This window comes from Thermobia domestica, unplaced genomic scaffold, assembly GCF_964235325.1.
Source record: "Thermobia domestica unplaced genomic scaffold, izTheDome1.hap1.1 HAP1_SCAFFOLD_607, whole genome shotgun sequence".
NCBI classification, from domain to species: Eukaryota; Metazoa; Arthropoda; class Insecta; order Zygentoma; family Lepismatidae; genus Thermobia; species Thermobia domestica.
Window position 1 is genome coordinate 15668 of NW_027656317.1, and position 22370 is coordinate 38037.

Here is a 22370-nt window from a genome sequence, read left to right on the forward strand (position 1 = left end):
ACACTACCGCAAAAGAAAGAAATCGAACCCAAGACCACGTAAACAAGATAAAGGACAAGATTCAGGTTTCTAACGCATTATTCGCCCCTCACAGCACAGTATAGAAGTTGTATAAGCCTCTATACGTACATCCTACTGTCAGAACAGAAATTCCGACTTGCGTTTCGCATCTCTCATGCTCGCTACTTCCAACAAATCGCCAATTTCCAACCAGAACCCCTTCTCCAGCATTAATACTGCTACATGATATGAATACGTATACATGAACGTACATAATGTAAAAAAAAACGTATGATTTTCTCAAATTAATCTCTCTACGTCTGTAATTTAGTGTGCATCAAAAGGCTTTAATGTAGTTACACGAATTCTTATAATCTAACAGAAAATCGCACAAAGTAAATCTTTCCCTTTATATAAATTTGTTGGCTCTGAAAAGAGCCGTTTATGCCAATTTTATATCCAAAATAGGAGGAACCCCAACTTAACCTCCGAAACCGTACAGGGTTCTTCCTTGCCTCTTCAAGGCATACACAACATCCATAGCTGTCACTGTCTTCCTCTTGGCGTGTTCTGTGTATGTAACAGCATCTCTGATTACGTTCTCCAGGAATACTTTCAATACTCCTCGGGTCTCTTCATAAATGAGACCAGAGATACGCTTCACACCACCACGGCGAGCAAGACGCCTAATAGCGGGTTTGGTGATACCCTGGATGTTGTCACGAAGAACTTTACGGTGGCGCTTGGCACCTCCTTTGCCAAGACCCTTGCCTCCTTTTCCACGTCCTGTCATTTCGATATGTTACTGCTTCGCTCACCACACACGAGAAATACAAGCCCAAGCAGCCCAAGACTCGTGGTTTTGTTCCTTCGATCATGCAGGGAAAGCACGGAGGAAAAACACAAAACGTGTCTAAGCCAATGAGAACTGTCCTTTTCGACTGACTTTATCCAATGAGAAATAGCTTGATTTAACGGTTTTGCTCTTTATATAACTTGACTTCATTCAGCGCGCAATTATTTGAAACAAGTCGTGACAGTTGCAATGGCACGTACCAAGCAGACAGCTAGGAAATCTACTGGAGGCAAAGCTCCTCGAAAGCAGCTTGCCACCAAAGCTGCAAGAAAGAGTGCTCCAGCTACCGGTGGAGTGAAAAAGCCCCATCGTTACAGGCCTGGTACTGTGGCTCTCCGAGAAATTCGTCGTTACCAGAAGAGCACTGAATTGCTCATCCGCAAGCTGCCCTTCCAACGACTCGTCCGAGAAATTGCACAAGATTTCAAGACAGATCTTCGCTTCCAAAGCTCAGCTGTCATGGCTTTACAGGAGGCAAGTGAAGCTTACCTTGTAGGGCTTTTCGAAGACACCAACTTGTGTGCTATTCACGCAAAGAGAGTCACAATCATGCCTAAGGACATTCAGCTTGCTCGCCGCATCCGTGGGGAACGTGCTTAAGTTTGAAGTTCTGGCACTGAGTTCAAAAACGGTCCTTTTTAGGACCAATACACTACTTAGAGATGCTGTTATCCTAACAAGGATCTTGTCCATACTTGTTATCTTTTTTTTTTAAATTCTCACGCCGTATGTTGCATAGTTAATACATCTACCTTCGTTTTCCTGTCGTTTCGTATATCATCCTATCTTTCAAGTATATTCTTTAGTTTTCCCCTATGTTTACCGATTGATTATCTTCGTTTTATGTGGTCAAGGGTTCGATTTTGCCATATGTTGCATAACTTAACTTCGATTCAACCACTGTTTGCCCTTCTCAACGTTATTAATCTGATAGAACTCGCAGGCGAAATATGTACTTCTTCCAAGGTAGCAAAAGTAATATTATTTTGTCAGAGGTCGCTGCTGTTGAATGCAAACGTTAAACTAAACTTTCTTTAAGTGTCTGTTTGTACTTAACATCAGTTCAATTGTACACCTACATTTCTGCTGGTGTTACTATTTTTCTTTATAGCAATATTACGAATTATAAGACGGTATCCGTGGTTATTAGCGTGTTCCCTTTTCCTAACACTTTCTCATTACACCAGTATTTCCATCATTCATTAGGCGTAATCACCCGTCTCCTTTATCATAAAAATCATAATAGTACGACGTTAAATTGAAACATAGTCTACTTCACTTTCACGAGTTGTAATAAGTTCGAACATTTCTTTCACCCCAGCCTTGAAAAGAGTTGATTTTAGTTTAGTGTCCCTTTCAGCAGCAAGGCTGTTTCAAACGTGGACCTACTTATTAACGTGCAATGCGAAACATTTGAGCTCCCACCGAGAATCGAACCCAGTCAGCCTGCAAAAGTTTTTCTAACAAATGCATTAAGTGCGTTTTCTGTACTGTTTCGCTACTTGAAGATAGGAACAAGGAAAAAGTAAGTGATCACAAATTGACATTACGTAATGTGTTCCCCATTTTTTTTCGAGTACACCATTCTTGACACCCGTGAAAGCTTTCTTTCCCCACCCTCAATTCCCCTCTGTTATAAAGCACTTACATCAAGAAGTGCTTCGGTTAAAAAGAAAACTCAAAGTCCCTTGCGTGTATACTATACATTGCTATGAATGAACATGTGATAATGATAGGAAAAGCACAATTTTACTCTTCTCAAAGTATTTGATGGCTCTAAAAAGAGCCGTTTTAAAATGTCAGATGATTTACTGACACATTTACTTCTTCTTTGGTGCAGCCTTCTTAGCACTTTTCGGTTTTGCTGTAGCCTTCTTTGGCTTCGGGGCCTTTGGCTTCTTGGGAGTTTTTGCCTTCTTCACTTTAGATGGTGATTTCTTAGGTTTGGGAGCAGCAGCCTTTTTCTTTTCACCAGTCTTCTTGGGACGTTTAGCTGCTGGCTTTTTCGCAGGCTTCTTCTCCTTTGATGCTGATCGTTTCGCCTTGGTTGAAGATCCACCTTCAGGCTTCTCCTTCAGCGATGAAGCACTAAGCTTAAACGATCCAGATGCACCTTTTCCCTTGGTCTGAACCAAAGACCCAGAAGCAACTGCACTTCTCAAGTATTTCTTGATAAATGGAGCAAGCTTCTCGGCATCCACTTTGTAGTTCTGAGAGATGTATTTCTTAATAGCTTGCAGTGAACTTCCTCCCCTTTCCTTCAAATTCTTGATGGCGTTGTTCACCATTTCTGATGTTCTTGGATGAGAAGGTGTTGTTTTTGGTTTCTTAGGCTTTGCAGACTTCTTAGGAGAAGCCTGTGCCGGGGCTGCAGGTGCTGATGCCGTATCTGCCATTGCTTTCTGCAATAAACTCAACGATACTGAAGAATGAAATTTTCGCTAGCAGGCAGCGTTGAGTTTGGTTACGGAGCGCGGACCGGATAGAAAGCACTTGCTGAGGCGGGCTGAGGTAAACAGAAGTTCGTAGTTGCCACAACGATAAGTGTGTTTCCTTCTATTTTGATAAACGATTTTTTTCAGGTATTCAATGAATGCACCAGATCCTATTCTTCCTTACTGGCTAGAAGAAACTTTATTCCACATAACTCAAAAGGCATTTGTTTTTATTCGCTTTTCTATTTTATGTTTCAGTCATTGCTAAGTCGGTCACACTACTTTTTCACCCTCCTTGTGCTTATAATTTTCATAATTTAACATGGAAATACTTATCAATAAATAATTATATTACCATGGTAATTAACTTCAATCCTTCCTGTGATTATACGCAAAGTACCATCTTCGTACTGCTTACTATAGTTCAATGAAGGGAATCTATAAAGTAACGCGTGTCGCACACATCTGCCTTGCAAACTCCCTGGCCTACTTCCAATGTATAGACTTTTATTTCAAATCCTGATTTAATTTCATAATTTTCTGTAGATTTTAACATTTTATTACCCAGCTTCTTAATACGAATGACAATCAAGCCTAAATATTTATTCCCTTTAACTTTATTTTTCTTTTTTATTTTGTGCCTTGTTTCATATTTGTTCTTACGTTAGCAATTAACGCACTTACCGTAGTTATGTATGAACAGGTTGTTTCTATATTTATTTTATTCCAAATAAATTAAATATATATACGGATTATTTTATGGTAGTTGATATTTTCTGTTGTTTCCTACGTGAATTGAGGAAACGCACGGACTTTCGCCTAATTCTTGTGCTACTTTCATATGTCTGTATCTGTCGAATGCTGTCGATCTGTCGAAATGTGTATTACTATCTGTCGATTCATCGAGTGAACTGAATTCGTTAACCATTTCACCAGGCGCGCATGCATTTTTTTTTCTTCTAAGGGATCCAAGCTTCGGGGGGCAAGGTTCCAATACTACAAGCCACTATGTCTATATACTATTATTCTGCATTCGAAAACACGATAAATATTCCACTTACTTTTTCACAAAAACATGATACAGACAGAGTACAGATGAAGTGTAAGATCAGATTTATATTGATGATACATCAATATTTTCCCTGTTAATAACTACATTTAATGAGAAAGTCTGCAAATGTATGTTCACTTAGGAACTTTTGCGAGGAGTCCGCACCCGGTGGACACCCCGTGAGTACGCCTCTGCACTTGACTATACTTCGAATTATACTGCAAACAGTTGTATTTTAGTTTCCCCGTTTAGTTCATCGATATCATTAACACAAAGAAAATAGATGTTATAGATGCGTATTCTCAGTTCTCGCTTTATATCCGGACGTCTGCAAAAATCTACTCCTTTTCTTTCTTTCACGCATCCACCAAACTAACAATGATTTGTATTATAATATTTGCGCATAAAATGTATATCTCATACCTTCCATGTTCTCAAGTATTCATAGACAAAAACGGTTATTTTCTGCGAACAAATTGTCCAAACACAGTGCAAATGTCATCTATAGATTGTCCTGGTTCCGTCTGCGTGTACATAACAATGCGTCATAATCATACATTGCACATTAAGGATATCAATTAATCTTCCCAAATTCCTAGATATGCCTGGCAAAAGTTCCGCGTGTTGTAAGGATATTACATTTGTACTACCGACAAGGTGGTATCTTCCAACATTGAAGTTCAATAAACCCCAAATGTGTCGGATATAGTATTTGATTTCTTGTCTCATTGTTTGCGTCAGAGATGTCTTCTCAAGTTAGGATTTACGATACATACAGGATGAGTTGTATATATTGTTGCTGCCAGCTCTATATTAATCCCATATTTGTAAACGAATAAAAACAGTATTCTAATTATAACAATGTGCTCACAATTAATTTTATTCTTAATTGTTATACGTATTGTTGATTAAAAATGAAAATGTTGCTAAGTGAATTTTATTAATATTTTCTGTTGCGTGATATAGGAAGTGAGTGAAATATTGGAGGAATATAGTGTGCGTAGCAGATGATGTGCAGTGGCTTTGGATCGCCTGTGATAAGGTAAGGCATTTGCTATTTTAATTAACGCATTTTATATACTGTAATCCTAATTATTTTTATGTGAATGTGCTTACTACTTGTGTATTCAGTGGGACCGATGTTTTAATATGTATGGTCAAGCAGTGTCGAGCCTGGTCAGTGTGTGGATAGGTGACCATTTTTTGTAAATCGATAACATTTAACTTTGTAAACACGGATGAAGTAGAAGTATATTTATTTTATTTTTTACCTCAAATATGTAGGACACTTCTCCTTTGTACATCAATTATTATTATTAGTTCAACTTGTTTACAAGTTAAATGAAAAGAATAGTCGTTATCGTGTGATGATTGTGCTCATTAGGCTAAAGAAGACTCGTGATAAGAAAGAAAAGAAGAACGGTGCTCAAGTTTCGTCACAGCATATTCTCAAAAATTTACAGGCAAAATTCAGTGTTCTGCATGAAAAGGCATATTTGTACGAAAAAAAAAAAAATTCTGCAGACGACAGAATTAAATAAAGTAATACACATGTATTTTAGAGTTACTGGTGTAAAATCATTACAAGTGCTTTGCCAGGTGGCCAATAAAAAGCACGAATACTATTTAAGGGAGCCAAAACAGGAGAAAGCTGGGGGCCTGAGCGATAGCAAGAATGTGCGTCCAAAGTGAACAGGAGCGAAGGCGACGCGGGTATACGTATAAGCAAGGGTAGTGGAAACCAGTTAGTTTTCGAGTTTCAATAGCACTTGTCATGCATCCATACTAGTAGCGCCCCGCTTGTAAACATTAAGTACACTATGCAAGAATACACCGCCGGTGGAAAATAGTACCTAATACAGTTATCTTTCATATATACTGACTTATTTTACAGTAGTAACCCAACACTAGTAAACGTAAAATAAAAGTGTATAACTTTATATTTAATTCTATCGCCTGGCTTAGTTTTTCACCTGTAAGATGTACTTATTTAGAGCAAGTTTCTTAACTAGCAAATTAAACCGAGAACCACAGCAACCATATATATATTCTTATGATGTACTTTTCTTTGAGTGGTGTTCTCTGTCTATTGAATAACATTTTCTCAGTTTAATGCTAGCAAAAAACAAAACAAAATCAAAGTGTTTCTATATAAATTTAGTTCACCGTGTTGTAATATCACATGGAATTGAAAAACGAATAGTCGAACCTCTGCTATCTCGATCAAACTTCTCAGGATGATATACTGACTTACCGCAGAAGTTCGACTGAATACGTTTCTCAGTTCCATGGGAGAACCTGGAGAAGCAAAAGCCTGCGCAACGGAAAATACTAAATAAACTTGTAGAGCAGGTCAAGATGTATCATCATGCCAAGTTTCATTCAGATCAGAGAAGTTTGGCTGCAGCCATTTTCATTACAAAGCACAAAATGGATGGTCCCTAACCTCGAGAATCTTCACAATTGTCGACGAGTTGAACTGCACTCATCTGATCAAAATCAAACTTAAAATGACAGTTCACTTTCAACTGTTAAATAATATGATATGCAGGCTTCTGCTTTCCTAGTTACAGTCTATCCACTGTGGTATGCATATTAGTACAAATGTGAGAGTGCATATTTATTAAAGATTTGCTTCAAAAAGCGATGAAAGACATAGGCATTGCCGCGGGCGGTGATAACAAGATGCCGGAAAACGAACAAGCAGAAAGAATATGGGCTGAAGAAGTGTAAACGACGACGCGGCGGCCCGTAAAGGTGTTGCCGTCCTATTAAATGAATAATATCAAAAGAAAGAAAAAAAAAGTAAAAAATTTCGCGCTCGTAATCAAGACAGAAAGCAACTAAAGGAAATCTTTGTTTTACGTCCCACGTTATGCCGCTTAGGCTAAAAGAGGCGCTGATTATGAGAAATGATTGAAATGGTGGTGGAATGAAGAAAGTGGGAGGAAACGGGAGAACCCCGCGGTAACCCACCGCACATAGTTTTTGTCCACCATAAAGTTAACTTGGCGGGGGCTCAAGACAGAAAGACGGTTGGAAAAACAAATAAACGATGTTGCATCCCGTAAAAATGTTCGCGACCTATGAAATCAATATTTTTTCTTAAAGAAAAAAAAGAATTAAAAAGAGAAAAAAAGGTCAAAATTTCGCGCTCGCTTCGCTCGCGATCAGCAGAGAAAAGAGGACGTGACGCACCCCTAAAAGTGTTGGCGACCGATTGAATAAATATTGTGGGTAAAAAAAAAAAAAAAAAAAAAAAAAAAGTCAAAAATTTCGCGCTCGCTTCGCTCGCGATCAGCACAGAAAGAAGGACGTGACGCGCCCCTAAAGGTGTTGGCAACCGATTCAATACATATTGTCGGTAAAAAAAAAAAAAAAAAAAAAAAAAAAAAAAAAAAAAAAACGCTCGCTTCGCTCGCGATCGACATGAAAAAGGCAACGACGTGACGCCCCGTAAAATTGTCGGCGACCTATTCAATCAATATATTCGGTTGAAAAACAAAGTCAAAAGTTTCCCAATCGCTTCCCTCCCGATCGACATAAAAAAAAAGGCAACCCCTTCACCTCTCCTTATGCATTCATCAGTAAACATACAACCATAGATCACAATACCACTCACATCACCTATCAGTTCTCCACGTCCATCAAGATCCAATCATCGCCCTGGCCCTTTATGATGATACACAACATTACATGTTATTGTGTGCATTGCCCCGCGTTACAATACATGACCAAAAAAAAGAGAAAAAGAGCTGCACTGCCTTCAGTGTAGACATGTTCGTATTCGTAGAAAATGATTTTAGGTACACGATAGTACAGTAATCTATCTTCACATGCTTCAGATGTGAACGATACCTACACATGAAGAGGGCTCCCGAGGTTTCCTTTTCCAATAGGATGGAGCTCCACCACACTTGCAGAATGACGAGAAGTTATGTTAATAAATATATCCCAGAGTGTTTCGTAACTCGCCCTTGGTCCTAATGATGAAGCGTTCTTCAGATGGCCCCGATGTCTCCACACATGATACTATGCGACTTCTTTTCACGAGGCTCTCAAAGATCACGTTTGTGTCCTAACATTCTCTGCAGATATGACACAGCTGCGATAGCGGATCACAGAAGCCTTTCCTCTCCTTACAAGAGACGTGTTCATTCGAGTATGTGAGTAATTCGACTATCGATTAAATATCTCCCGTGTCACGATAGTAGTCACTTTCAATTCTTCTAACGAAGGTAAGAAAAAATGCTATACAAACTTCCTTTCGGTATATAAAGGATTAGGGGCCCAGAGAATATTTTCTTTCAAGAGGATACATTCTTTTTCGAACACCCTGTATATAGATCCTCTAATTATAACTGCAAACAAAATGTTGATTTTGCAATTGCTTCCATGAGAGAATATTCTGTGCACTTTCTTTCTGAAGGGCCGGGCCTAAACGTTTTCCTTAATCATTAAATTTAGTAGTTATCTACAATTACATAGTTTTCCATTGTTCTCAAAATAAAGATTTTTCTCTATGAATTGTTGAATGTTGCTAGGGATATTGAAGTAATTCTTTTTAGTGTTTTTTTCTTTACAATAATGTACTGAACGCCTGCATTAAGGAAGTTCGTGTGTCCATCTTGCAAAATGTTTCGTCTTTTTTCATGCCCACTAAGGTAAATATTCATTTTGCTCTTTTCTCTGTATGCAAACCACATTTCTTAAAGGCAACATTTTCATACAAATGTAGTACTAAAAACTTCTAATTGGCAACATCTGGGCTGCGAAGAGGAAAAAGAAAGAAATCTCGTACGTATTCGCGCGCAATTCGGAATTAGCCAATGAAAAGCACAAAAGCGGCCACCATCTCTCTCTCTTTCTTATTAACGGTTTTGTACTTTCTGCAGTTCTATCAGTGCTGCTAACCTCTTACTATATCATTGAATATGTATGTTTAGATATATATATATATATATATATATATATATATATATATATATTTTTTTTTTTACAAAAAATCATACTACTACGGAATAATATTAAATGCCTTTAAACCCTCATTTCTGTTTGCACTTTCTGTTACACTACCTTCCCCGAACTTCTTTCAAGTTATTAAGTGCAGAACGGGGAGTTATACATATTTACTTGCGCTTTGACAATATCTGCACATTGTGTAATAATAGGAGACGTATAAAATAAAACTATATACTAATACGTATATATATATATATATATATATATATATATATATATATATACAGTACACATTCCACTATCCGAGGCTTTCCTTTTCTTTTCTTGCTGACGATAAATTACGCTTTTAGAAATGTTGTCTGAAAACAATAAGAATATGTGCAAAAAATACAATCAGAGGTAGAGGTCTTTAACAGGAAATAAGCAAGGGAGTTGAAAAATTTTTTATGCATGTAAAAAATATAGACATGAACCAACTTGTGAAATAAAAAGACCAGAAAACTACTCTTTCTAAATTATGTGTAAACTTTTTACCGAAAACGAAAGTTGCACGAAAGACTTTTTGTCCGTTTTTTGGCCTCCGGTGCTTGGGGTCCCTGATTCAATCCCAGCTCGTGCCGTGTGAACTTTGTCGTGCATAAAGACCGTGCTCATGGGTTTTCTCGGGTTTCTCCCGTTTCCTCCCACTTTCTTCATTCAGTACTCATCATCACCGTCTCCTTTAGCGTAACCGGTATAAGTATGCGACGTAAATCTAAATATTTCATTTCATTTCCCTTTTCTGCTCATACTGCTGATTATGCGCGATTATGCCAACATCCAACTCCGCGGATAATCGTGCGATTACTGTATATACAACTAATACAGATACAACTAATTATATTATCAGTTACAGTATCGGTTTTTATTTACTAATTTGCCTCACTTTATTTGCATCCCTGCAGTAAATAATTCTTATCGATAATAGTTAAAATGTATATTACATTTTAGTGCTTCACGACTGAATGATCATCTGCCTTACGTTATCTCGCAGCTGAAGAGAATGCTACACTGAAAACTACCTTGCGTTATAAAGGGTAAGTGAAACATATCTTAAAAATATCTTTCATACATTTCATTGTGTACATTAAAGAATGTAAGTTTGCCTTTTTCCTGTAATCAATACTTAATAAAGGATTTATTTTTATTTATTTATATACAATTTCATACGTGGTTCGTGATAGTAAACTCGATAGGACACAGTGGCACTATGAACATCCGAATCACTCATCATTCGAACATTCAAATATTTATTCGAATATTAGTATATTCCAAGTAATGTTAACGACGTTAATATGCTTGCCTTTATAGTTAATAATGTCAATTCTTACTTAAAACATACTTCCTTAACAGGACATTGAAGAAAAGGTAGTTGCCAACGGCCATACCATGCTGAATATACCGGTTCTCGTCCGATCACCGAAGTCAAGCAGCATCGGGCCTGGTCAGTACTTGGATGGGTGACCGCCTGGGAACACCAGGTGCTGTTGGTATACTTTTTCTAATTTTGTTTTTCACAAAGACGAATATTCTCACATCGTTCACCACGATAATTTCGTAATCATGCATTACTTAAAACAATTAGCAACGCTTTCCACGCGCTGGTCTTTTTGAGTATTCACCGACAAACCTACGTAGCTACAATAACTCACTCGAAGCCATATGCATTCGCCAACGGCCATACCATGCTGAATATACCGGTTCTCGTCCGATCACCGAAGTCAAGCAGCATCGGGCCTGGTCAGTACTTGGATGGGTGACCGCCTGGGAACACCAGGTGCTGTTGGCATCTCTTTTTCAAATTTCATTATCCTTCAAGTACGAAAATACTAGAAACATTAATTTTATAGTACTTTCAAGAGATAATTTATCAACATTATTTCATAGCGATTAATCGATATTCTAAGCGTTATACCCACTATTTCTTACACTAACAGCCTGTTTATTTGCACGGCACATTAAAATAACCTGATTTCCGATCCGTGTGCACCTACTACTATACTTAACACGGAATGTATTACCACTTTTTAAAAGTAAATTATTATGACTAAGTGTAGATCTCCGGCGAGTAAATGCCTTTCGTATACAAGCACGACACATCTCCGCTATGTGCTTTACTTTTTTACTAACAGCATATAGAAATTGGATTTCAACGTGTTTCTACATAACAGAATGAAGCAAATTTCGTGATTTAACTCTTTCGAATAATGTGTTGGTCCTGACAAGGACCGTTTGAAATGAAAAATCTTGAAGAAGATTTTTACTTAGAGCTTGTGTACTTGGTAACAGCCTTCGTACCCTCACTTACAGCGTGCTTGGCAAGTTCACCAGGCAAAAGAAGGCGCACAGCTGTTTGGATTTCCCGGCTGGTGATAGTTGACCGCTTATTGTAATGGGCCAAACGAGAAGCTTCAGCAGCAATACGCTCGAAGATGTCATTAACAAAGCTGTTCATGATACTCATAGCTTTGCTAGATATGCCAGTGTCAGGATGCACTTGCTTCAAAACTTTGTAGATGTAAATGGCATAGCTCTCCTTCCTCCTCCTCTTCTTCTTCTTATCTCCCTTGGAGATATTCTTTTGGGCTTTACCAGCCTTCTTTGCAGCCTTTCCGCTAGTTTTTGGTGGCATGATGACTCACTCGTTCAGCAAAATTAGATGTGTCCGCCGATTTATCGACTTCATTTAAATTACAGTACGTGTTTCAATTCGCGCCAACTGCCTTGCTTTTCATTTGATGCACTCGGGTGCACGCTTGAAGTAGTAACAAAACTGACTTGATTCATGGGAGGCCGCAATTTTTCCTCTCATCTTATTACGAAAGAATATTGAACAATGTCTGGTCGCGGCAAAGGTGGAAAAGTCAAGGGAAAGAGCAAGTCCCGCTCCAGCAGGGCTGGCCTTCAATTCCCAGTAGGCAGAATCCATCGTCTTTTGCGAAAGGGTAACTATGCCGAACGAGTTGGTGCTGGCGCTCCCGTGTATTTGGCTGCAGTCATGGAATACCTGGCAGCTGAAGTTCTTGAGTTGGCAGGCAACGCTGCTCGTGACAACAAGAAGACTAGGATTATTCCACGTCATCTGCAGTTAGCTATCCGTAACGACGAGGAATTAAACAAGTTGTTGTCTGGAGTTACAATCGCTCAGGGTGGTGTTTTGCCCAACATTCAAGCTGTACTTCTGCCCAAGAAAACTGAGAAGAAGGCATAAATGTAAGACCTATATCTCATACAAATCGGCCCTTATGAGGGCCACAAACCCCTTTATAGAGGAGATTTACGATTGAAATGAATTGTTTTCGATATACAGACTCATCAAAAGTGTCTGAGATAGTTGCTTAGTTTCATTCGAAATTCTCGCTGCTATTCGATTAATTAGTATATGTGTAGTCGTCGATCGTAATTGAAGCCCATAGGAAGTCACACTAACTTTAGAATACTCCAAACAGCGATGTGCTTAGTTCCCACTACATTATTAATTATAAGATCATTACCTTTTGTATTGTCGCTAGCTACATTTTTTTGATATTTGCGTACATCGGGCTCATATTACCCAGAGGACAGGACAGTCGAGCCCAGATTCTCAGCAATGGAAGAAAACCTCATACCACATATTCTCATGTACTTCATGCTAGACAAAGGAATTTCCAACATTCTTAAAGCACTCATGTTTCTCTCTTGCGTTGGCTTGGCTGAAATTACTCTGTTCAATATGTTCTCGACATTTATTATTGTTCATTACTATGCCCCAATGACATCATGAACAGAGCGGATCAGAAAACTTTCCTAAATTTCTTTTGCAACATAGTAATGACATTAAATGCACACTTAAGTACGATTTATTCTTTGCAAGGTCGATATTCATATTTGTGTGATATGTGTTATATGTATATGGTTTGTAATACGCAACTACTCTTATTCTCTGATCTCAGAACTCATTTGCTACTGTGCCCAACGAGCGAGCCTAGGTTTCTTGTAACTACTGCCTTTCTTTAGTAAATAATGTGAAGTATACAATGCATTAACCTACATCTCATATTTGTATTACTCTTTATTTTAGTAACCCGCTACGAAGTGTCATTAATTTACATGTAAATCACAATAGACACTACCGCAAAAGAAAGAAATCGAACCCAAGACCACGTAAACAAGATAAAGGACAAGATTCAGGTTTCTAACGCATTATTCGCCCCTCACAGCACAGTATAGAAGTTGTATAAGCCTCTATACGTACATCCTACTGTCAGAACAGAAATTCCGACTTGCGTTTCGCATCTCTCATGCTCGCTACTTCCAACAAATCGCCAATTTCCAACCAGAACCCCTTCTCCAGCATTAATACTGCTACATGATATGAATACGTATACATGAACGTACATAATGTAAAAAAAAACGTATGATTTTCTCAAATTAATCTCTCTACGTCTGTAATTTAGTGTGCATCAAAAGGCTTTAATGTAGTTACACGAATTCTTATAATCTAACAGAAAATCGCACAAAGTAAATCTTTCCCTTTATATAAATTTGTTGGCTCTGAAAAGAGCCGTTTATGCCAATTTTATATCCAAAATAGGAGGAACCCCAACTTAACCTCCGAAACCGTACAGGGTTCTTCCTTGCCTCTTCAAGGCATACACAACATCCATAGCTGTCACTGTCTTCCTCTTGGCGTGTTCTGTGTATGTAACAGCATCTCTGATTACGTTCTCCAGGAATACTTTCAATACTCCTCGGGTCTCTTCATAAATGAGACCAGAGATACGCTTCACACCACCACGGCGAGCAAGACGCCTAATAGCGGGTTTGGTGATACCCTGGATGTTGTCACGAAGAACTTTACGGTGGCGCTTGGCACCTCCTTTGCCAAGACCCTTGCCTCCTTTTCCACGTCCTGTCATTTCGATATGTTACTGCTTCGCTCACCACACACGAGAAATACAAGCCCAAGCAGCCCAAGACTCGTGGTTTTGTTCCTTCGATCATGCAGGGAAAGCACGGAGGAAAAACACAAAACGTGTCTAAGCCAATGAGAACTGTCCTTTTCGACTGACTTTATCCAATGAGAAATAGCTTGATTTAACGGTTTTGCTCTTTATATAACTTGACTTCATTCAGCGCGCAATTATTTGAAACAAGTCGTGACAGTTGCAATGGCACGTACCAAGCAGACAGCTAGGAAATCTACTGGAGGCAAAGCTCCTCGAAAGCAGCTTGCCACCAAAGCTGCAAGAAAGAGTGCTCCAGCTACCGGTGGAGTGAAAAAGCCCCATCGTTACAGGCCTGGTACTGTGGCTCTCCGAGAAATTCGTCGTTACCAGAAGAGCACTGAATTGCTCATCCGCAAGCTGCCCTTCCAACGACTCGTCCGAGAAATTGCACAAGATTTCAAGACAGATCTTCGCTTCCAAAGCTCAGCTGTCATGGCTTTACAGGAGGCAAGTGAAGCTTACCTTGTAGGGCTTTTCGAAGACACCAACTTGTGTGCTATTCACGCAAAGAGAGTCACAATCATGCCTAAGGACATTCAGCTTGCTCGCCGCATCCGTGGGGAACGTGCTTAAGTTTGAAGTTCTGGCACTGAGTTCAAAAACGGTCCTTTTTAGGACCAATACACTACTTAGAGATGCTGTTATCCTAACAAGGATCTTGTCCATACTTGTTATCTTTTTTTTTTAAATTCTCACGCCGTATGTTGCATAGTTAATACATCTACCTTCGTTTTCCTGTCGTTTCGTATATCATCCTATCTTTCAAGTATATTCTTTAGTTTTCCCCTATGTTTACCGATTGATTATCTTCGTTTTATGTGGTCAAGGGTTCGATTTTGCCATATGTTGCATAACTTAACTTCGATTCAACCACTGTTTGCCCTTCTCAACGTTATTAATCTGATAGAACTCGCAGGCGAAATATGTACTTCTTCCAAGGTAGCAAAAGTAATATTATTTTGTCAGAGGTCGCTGCTGTTGAATGCAAACGTTAAACTAAACTTTCTTTAAGTGTCTGTTTGTACTTAACATCAGTTCAATTGTACACCTACATTTCTGCTGGTGTTACTATTTTTCTTTATAGCAATATTACGAATTATAAGACGGTATCCGTGGTTATTAGCGTGTTCCCTTTTCCTAACACTTTCTCATTACACCAGTATTTCCATCATTCATTAGGCGTAATCACCCGTCTCCTTTATCATAAAAATCATAATAGTACGACGTTAAATTGAAACATAGTCTACTTCACTTTCACGAGTTGTAATAAGTTCGAACATTTCTTTCACCCCAGCCTTGAAAAGAGTTGATTTTAGTTTAGTGTCCCTTTCAGCAGCAAGGCTGTTTCAAACGTGGACCTACTTATTAACGTGCAATGCGAAACATTTGAGCTCCCACCGAGAATCGAACCCAGTCAGCCTGCAAAAGTTTTTCTAACAAATGCATTAAGTGCGTTTTCTGTACTGTTTCGCTACTTGAAGATAGGAACAAGGAAAAAGTAAGTGATCACAAATTGACATTACGTAATGTGTTCCCCATTTTTTTTCGAGTACACCATTCTTGACACCCGTGAAAGCTTTCTTTCCCCACCCTCAATTCCCCTCTGTTATAAAGCACTTACATCAAGAAGTGCTTCGGTTAAAAAGAAAACTCAAAGTCCCTTGCGTGTATACTATACATTGCTATGAATGAACATGTGATAATGATAGGAAAAGCACAATTTTACTCTTCTCAAAGTATTTGATGGCTCTAAAAAGAGCCGTTTTAAAATGTCAGATGATTTACTGACACATTTACTTCTTCTTTGGTGCAGCCTTCTTAGCACTTTTCGGTTTTGCTGTAGCCTTCTTTGGCTTCGGGGCCTTTGGCTTCTTGGGAGTTTTTGCCTTCTTCACTTTAGATGGTGATTTCTTAGGTTTGGGAGCAGCAGCCTTTTTCTTTTCACCAGTCTTCTTGGGACGTTTAGCTGCTGGCTTTTTCGCAGGCTTCTTCTCCTTTGATGCTGATCGTTTCGCCTTGGTTGAAGATCCACCTTCAGGCTTCTCCTTCAGCGATGAAGCACTAAGCTTAAACGATCCAGATGCACCTTTTCCCTTGGTCTGAACCAAAGACCCAGAAGCAACTGCACTTCTCAAGTATTTCTTGATAAATGGAGCAAGCTTCTCGGCATCCACTTTGTAGTTCTGAGAGATGTATTTCTTAATAGCTTGCAGTGAACTTCCTCCCCTTTCCTTCAAATTCTTGATGGCGTTGTTCACCATTTCTGATGTTCTTGGATGAGAAGGTGTTGTTTTTGGTTTCTTAGGCTTTGCAGACTTCTTAGGAGAAGCCTGTGCCGGGGCTGCAGGTGCTGATGCCGTATCTGCCATTGCTTTCTGCAATAAACTCAACGATACTGAAGAATGAAATTTTCGCTAGCAGGCAGCGTTGAGTTTGGTTACGGAGCGCGGACCGGATAGAAAGCACTTGCTGAGGCGGGCTGAGGTAAACAGAAGTTCGTAGTTGCCACAACGATAAGTGTGTTTCCTTCTATTTTGATAAACGATTTTTTTCAGGTATTCAATGAATGCACCAGATCCTATTCTTCCTTACTGGCTAGAAGAAACTTTATTCCACATAACTCAAAAGGCATTTGTTTTTATTCGCTTTTCTATTTTATGTTTCAGTCATTGCTAAGTCGGTCACACTACTTTTTCACCCTCCTTGTGCTTATAATTTTCATAATTTAACATGGAAATACTTATCAATAAATAATTATATTACCATGGTAATTAACTTCAATCCTTCCTGTGATTATACGCAAAGTACCATCTTCGTACTGCTTACTATAGTTCAATGAAGGGAATCTATAAAGTAACGCGTGTCGCACACATCTGCCTTGCAAACTCCCTGGCCTACTTCCAATGTATAGACTTTTATTTCAAATCCTGATTTAATTTCATAATTTTCTGTAGATTTTAACATTTTATTACCCAGCTTCTTAATACGAATGACAATCAAGCCTAAATATTTATTCCCTTTAACTTTATTTTTCTTTTTTATTTTGTGCCTTGTTTCATATTTGTTCTTACGTTAGCAATTAACGCACTTACCGTAGTTATGTATGAACAGGTTGTTTCTATATTTATTTTATTCCAAATAAATTAAATATATATACGGATTATTTTATGGTAGTTGATATTTTCTGTTGTTTCCTACGTGAATTGAGGAAACGCACGGACTTTCGCCTAATTCTTGTGCTACTTTCATATGTCTGTATCTGTCGAATGCTGTCGATCTGTCGAAATGTGTATTACTATCTGTCGATTCATCGAGTGAACTGAATTCGTTAACCATTTCACCAGGCGCGCATGCATTTTTTTTTCTTCTAAGGGATCCAAGCTTCGGGGGGCAAGGTTCCAATACTACAAGCCACTATGTCTATATACTATTATTCTGCATTCGAAAACACGATAAATATTCCACTTACTTTTTCACAAAAACATGATACAGACAGAGTACAGATGAAGTGTAAGATCAGATTTATATTGATGATACATCAATATTTTCCCTGTTAATAACTACATTTAATGAGAAAGTCTGCAAATGTATGTTCACTTAGGAACTTTTGCGAGGAGTCCGCACCCGGTGGACACCCCGTGAGTACGCCTCTGCACTTGACTATACTTCGAATTATACTGCAAACAGTTGTATTTTAGTTTCCCCGTTTAGTTCATCGATATCATTAACACAAAGAAAATAGATGTTATAGATGCGTATTCTCAGTTCTCGCTTTATATCCGGACGTCTGCAAAAATCTACTCCTTTTCTTTCTTTCACGCATCCACCAAACTAACAATGATTTGTATTATAATATTTGCGCATAAAATGTATATCTCATACCTTCCATGTTCTCAAGTATTCATAGACAAAAACGGTTATTTTCTGCGAACAAATTGTCCAAACACAGTGCAAATGTCATCTATAGATTGTCCTGGTTCCGTCTGCGTGTACATAACAATGCGTCATAATCATACATTGCACATTAAGGATATCAATTAATCTTCCCAAATTCCTAGATATGCCTGGCAAAAGTTCCGCGTGTTGTAAGGATATTACATTTGTACTACCGACAAGGTGGTATCTTCCAACATTGAAGTTCAATAAACCCCAAATGTGTCGGATATAGTATTTGATTTCTTGTCTCATTGTTTGCGTCAGAGATGTCTTCTCAAGTTAGGATTTACGATACATACAGGATGAGTTGTATATATTGTTGCTGCCAGCTCTATATTAATCCCATATTTGTAAACGAATAAAAACAGTATTCTAATTATAACAATGTGCTCACAATTAATTTTATTCTTAATTGTTATACGTATTGTTGATTAAAAATGAAAATGTTGCTAAGTGAATTTTATTAATATTTTCTGTTGCGTGATATAGGAAGTGAGTGAAATATTGGAGGAATATAGTGTGCGTAGCAGATGATGTGCAGTGGCTTTGGATCGCCTGTGATAAGGTAAGGCATTTGCTATTTTAATTAACGCATTTTATATACTGTAATCCTAATTATTTTTATGTGAATGTGCTTACTACTTGTGTATTCAGTGGGACCGATGTTTTAATATGTATGGTCAAGCAGTGTCGAGCCTGGTCAGTGTGTGGATAGGTGACCATTTTTTGTAAATCGATAACATTTAACTTTGTAAACACGGATGAAGTAGAAGTATATTTATTTTATTTTTTACCTCAAATATGTAGGACACTTCTCCTTTGTACATCAATTATTATTATTAGTTCAACTTGTTTACAAGTTAAATGAAAAGAATAGTCGTTATCGTGTGATGATTGTGCTCATTAGGCTAAAGAAGACTCGTGATAAGAAAGAAAAGAAGAACGGTGCTCAAGTTTCGTCACAGCATATTCTCAAAAATTTACAGGCAAAATTCAGTGTTCTGCATGAAAAGGCATATTTGTACGAAAAAAAAAAAAATTCTGCAGACGACAGAATTAAATAAAGTAATACACATGTATTTTAGAGTTACTGGTGTAAAATCATTACAAGTGCTTTGCCAGGTGGCCAATAAAAAGCACGAATACTATTTAAGGGAGCCAAAACAGGAGAAAGCTGGGGGCCTGAGCGATAGCAAGAATGTGCGTCCAAAGTGAACAGGAGCGAAGGCGACGCGGGTATACGTATAAGCAAGGGTAGTGGAAACCAGTTAGTTTTCGAGTTTCAATAGCACTTGTCATGCATCCATACTAGTAGCGCCCCGCTTGTAAACATTAAGTACACTATGCAAGAATACACCGCCGGTGGAAAATAGTACCTAATACAGTTATCTTTCATATATACTGACTTATTTTACAGTAGTAACCCAACACTAGTAAACGTAAAATAAAAGTGTATAACTTTATATTTAATTCTATCGCCTGGCTTAGTTTTTCACCTGTAAGATGTACTTATTTAGAGCAAGTTTCTTAACTAGCAAATTAAACCGAGAACCACAGCAACCATATATATATTCTTATGATGTACTTTTCTTTGAGTGGTGTTCTCTGTCTATTGAATAACATTTTCTCAGTTTAATGCTAGCAAAAAACAAAACAAAATCAAAGTGTTTCTATATAAATTTAGTTCACCGTGTTGTAATATCACATGGAATTGAAAAACGAATAGTCGAACCTCTGCTATCTCGATCAAACTTCTCAGGATGATATACTGACTTACCGCAGAAGTTCGACTGAATACGTTTCTCAGTTCCATGGGAGAACCTGGAGAAGCAAAAGCCTGCGCAACGGAAAATACTAAATAAACTTGTAGAGCAGGTCAAGATGTATCATCATGCCAAGTTTCATTCAGATCAGAGAAGTTTGGCTGCAGCCATTTTCATTACAAAGCACAAAATGGATGGTCCCTAACCTCGAGAATCTTCACAATTGTCGACGAGTTGAACTGCACTCATCTGATCAAAATCAAACTTAAAATGACAGTTCACTTTCAACTGTTAAATAATATGATATGCAGGCTTCTGCTTTCCTAGTTACAGTCTATCCACTGTGGTATGCATATTAGTACAAATGTGAGAGTGCATATTTATTAAAGATTTGCTTCAAAAAGCGATGAAAGACATAGGCATTGCCGCGGGCGGTGATAACAAGATGCCGGAAAACGAACAAGCAGAAAGAATATGGGCTGAAGAAGTGTAAACGACGACGCGGCGGCCCGTAAAGGTGTTGCCGTCCTATTAAATGAATAATATCAAAAGAAAGAAAAAAAAAGTAAAAAATTTCGCGCTCGTAATCAAGACAGAAAGCAACTAAAGGAAATCTTTGTTTTACGTCCCACGTTATGCCGCTTAGGCTAAAAGAGGCGCTGATTATGAGAAATGATTGAAATGGTGGTGGAATGAAGAAAGTGGGAGGAAACGGGAGAACCCCGCGGTAACCCACCGCACATAGTTTTTGTCCACCATAAAGTTAACTTGGCGGGGGCTCAAGACAGAAAGACGGTTGGAAAAACAAATAAACGATGTTGCATCCCGTAAAAATGTTCGCGACCTATGAAATCAATATTTTTTCTTAAAGAAAAAAAAGAATTAAAAAGAGAAAAAAAGGTCAAAATTTCGCGCTCGCTTCGCTCGCGATCAGCAGAGAAAAGAGGACGTGACGCACCCCTAAAAGTGTTGGCGACCGATTGAATAAATATTGTGGGTAAAAAAAAAAAAAAAAAAAAAAAAAAAAGTCAAAAATTTCGCGCTCGCTTCGCTCGCGATCAGCACAGAAAGAAGGACGTGACGCGCCCCTAAAGGTGTTGGCAACCGATTCAATACATATTGTCGGTAAAAAAAAAAAAAAAAAAAAAAAAAAAAAAAAAAAAAAAAACGCTCGCTTCGCTCGCGATCGACATGAAAAAGGCAACGACGTGACGCCCCGTAAAATTGTCGGCGACCTATTCAATCAATATATTCGGTTGAAAAACAAAGTCAAAAGTTTCCCAATCGCTTCCCTCCCGATCGACATAAAAAAAAAGGCAACCCCTTCACCTCTCCTTATGCATTCATCAGTAAACATACAACCATAGATCACAATACCACTCACATCACCTATCAGTTCTCCACGTCCATCAAGATCCAATCATCGCCCTGGCCCTTTATGATGATACACAACATTACATGTTATTGTGTGCATTGCCCCGCGTTACAATACATGACCAAAAAAAAGAGAAAAAGAGCTGCACTGCCTTCAGTGTAGACATGTTCGTATTCGTAGAAAATGATTTTAGGTACACGATAGTACAGTAATCTATCTTCACATGCTTCAGATGTGAACGATACCTACACATGAAGAGGGCTCCCGAGGTTTCCTTTTCCAATAGGATGGAGCTCCACCACACTTGCAGAATGACGAGAAGTTATGTTAATAAATATATCCCAGAGTGTTTCGTAACTCGCCCTTGGTCCTAATGATGAAGCGTTCTTCAGATGGCCCCGATGTCTCCACACATGATACTATGCGACTTCTTTTCACGAGGCTCTCAAAGATCACGTTTGTGTCCTAACATTCTCTGCAGATATGACACAGCTGCGATAGCGGATCACAGAAGCCTTTCCTCTCCTTACAAGAGACGTGTTCATTCGAGTATGTGAGTAATTCGACTATCGATTAAATATCTCCCGTGTCACGATAGTAGTCACTTTCAATTCTTCTAACGAAGGTAAGAAAAAATGCTATACAAACTTCCTTTCGGTATATAAAGGATTAGGGGCCCAGAGAATATTTTCTTTCAAGAGGATACATTCTTTTTCGAACACCCTGTATATAGATCCTCTAATTATAACTGCAAACAAAATGTTGATTTTGCAATTGCTTCCATGAGAGAATATTCTGTGCACTTTCTTTCTGAAGGGCCGGGCCTAAACGTTTTCCTTAATCATTAAATTTAGTAGTTATCTACAATTACATAGTTTTCCATTGTTCTCAAAATAAAGATTTTTCTCTATGAATTGTTGAATGTTGCTAGGGATATTGAAGTAATTCTTTTTAGTGTTTTTTTC

At 38.3% G+C, this 22370-nt stretch overlaps 2 protein-coding genes and 2 non-coding genes across 4 annotated transcripts; 2 read left to right on the forward strand and 2 right to left on the reverse strand.

Moving 5' to 3' along the window:
• Positions 1 to 2633: 2633 nt before the first annotated feature.
• Positions 2634 to 3252, reverse strand: LOC145677082 (uncharacterized). Its single transcript, XM_081747761.1, has one exon. It carries the CDS (start codon positions 3250 to 3252, stop codon positions 2677 to 2679), a length of 576 nt encoding a protein of 191 aa, XP_081603887.1. The 3' UTR covers positions 2634 to 2676.
• A 7465-nt stretch (positions 3253 to 10717) lies between these two features.
• LOC145677087 (5S ribosomal RNA) lies at positions 10718 to 10836 on the forward strand. Its single transcript, XR_014129617.1, has one exon. It is a non-coding gene; the product is annotated as a 5S ribosomal RNA (ribosomal RNA).
• A 177-nt stretch (positions 10837 to 11013) lies between these two features.
• Positions 11014 to 11132, forward strand: LOC145677092 (5S ribosomal RNA). Its single transcript, XR_014129621.1, has one exon. It is a non-coding gene; the product is annotated as a 5S ribosomal RNA (ribosomal RNA).
• A 4949-nt stretch (positions 11133 to 16081) lies between these two features.
• On the reverse strand, positions 16082 to 16700 carry LOC145677076 (uncharacterized). Its single transcript, XM_081747755.1, has one exon. It carries the CDS (start codon positions 16698 to 16700, stop codon positions 16125 to 16127), a length of 576 nt encoding a protein of 191 aa, XP_081603881.1. The 3' UTR covers positions 16082 to 16124.
• Between the last annotated feature and the right edge of the window lie 5670 nt (positions 16701 to 22370).

Excerpts from the sequence above, each read along its gene's own strand:
- LOC145677082 (XM_081747761.1), bottom strand. The coding sequence starts at position 3,252 with ATGGCAGATACGGCATCAGCACCTGCAGCCCCGGCACAGGCTTCTCCT.
- LOC145677076 (XM_081747755.1), bottom strand. The coding sequence starts at position 16,700 with ATGGCAGATACGGCATCAGCACCTGCAGCCCCGGCACAGGCTTCTCCT.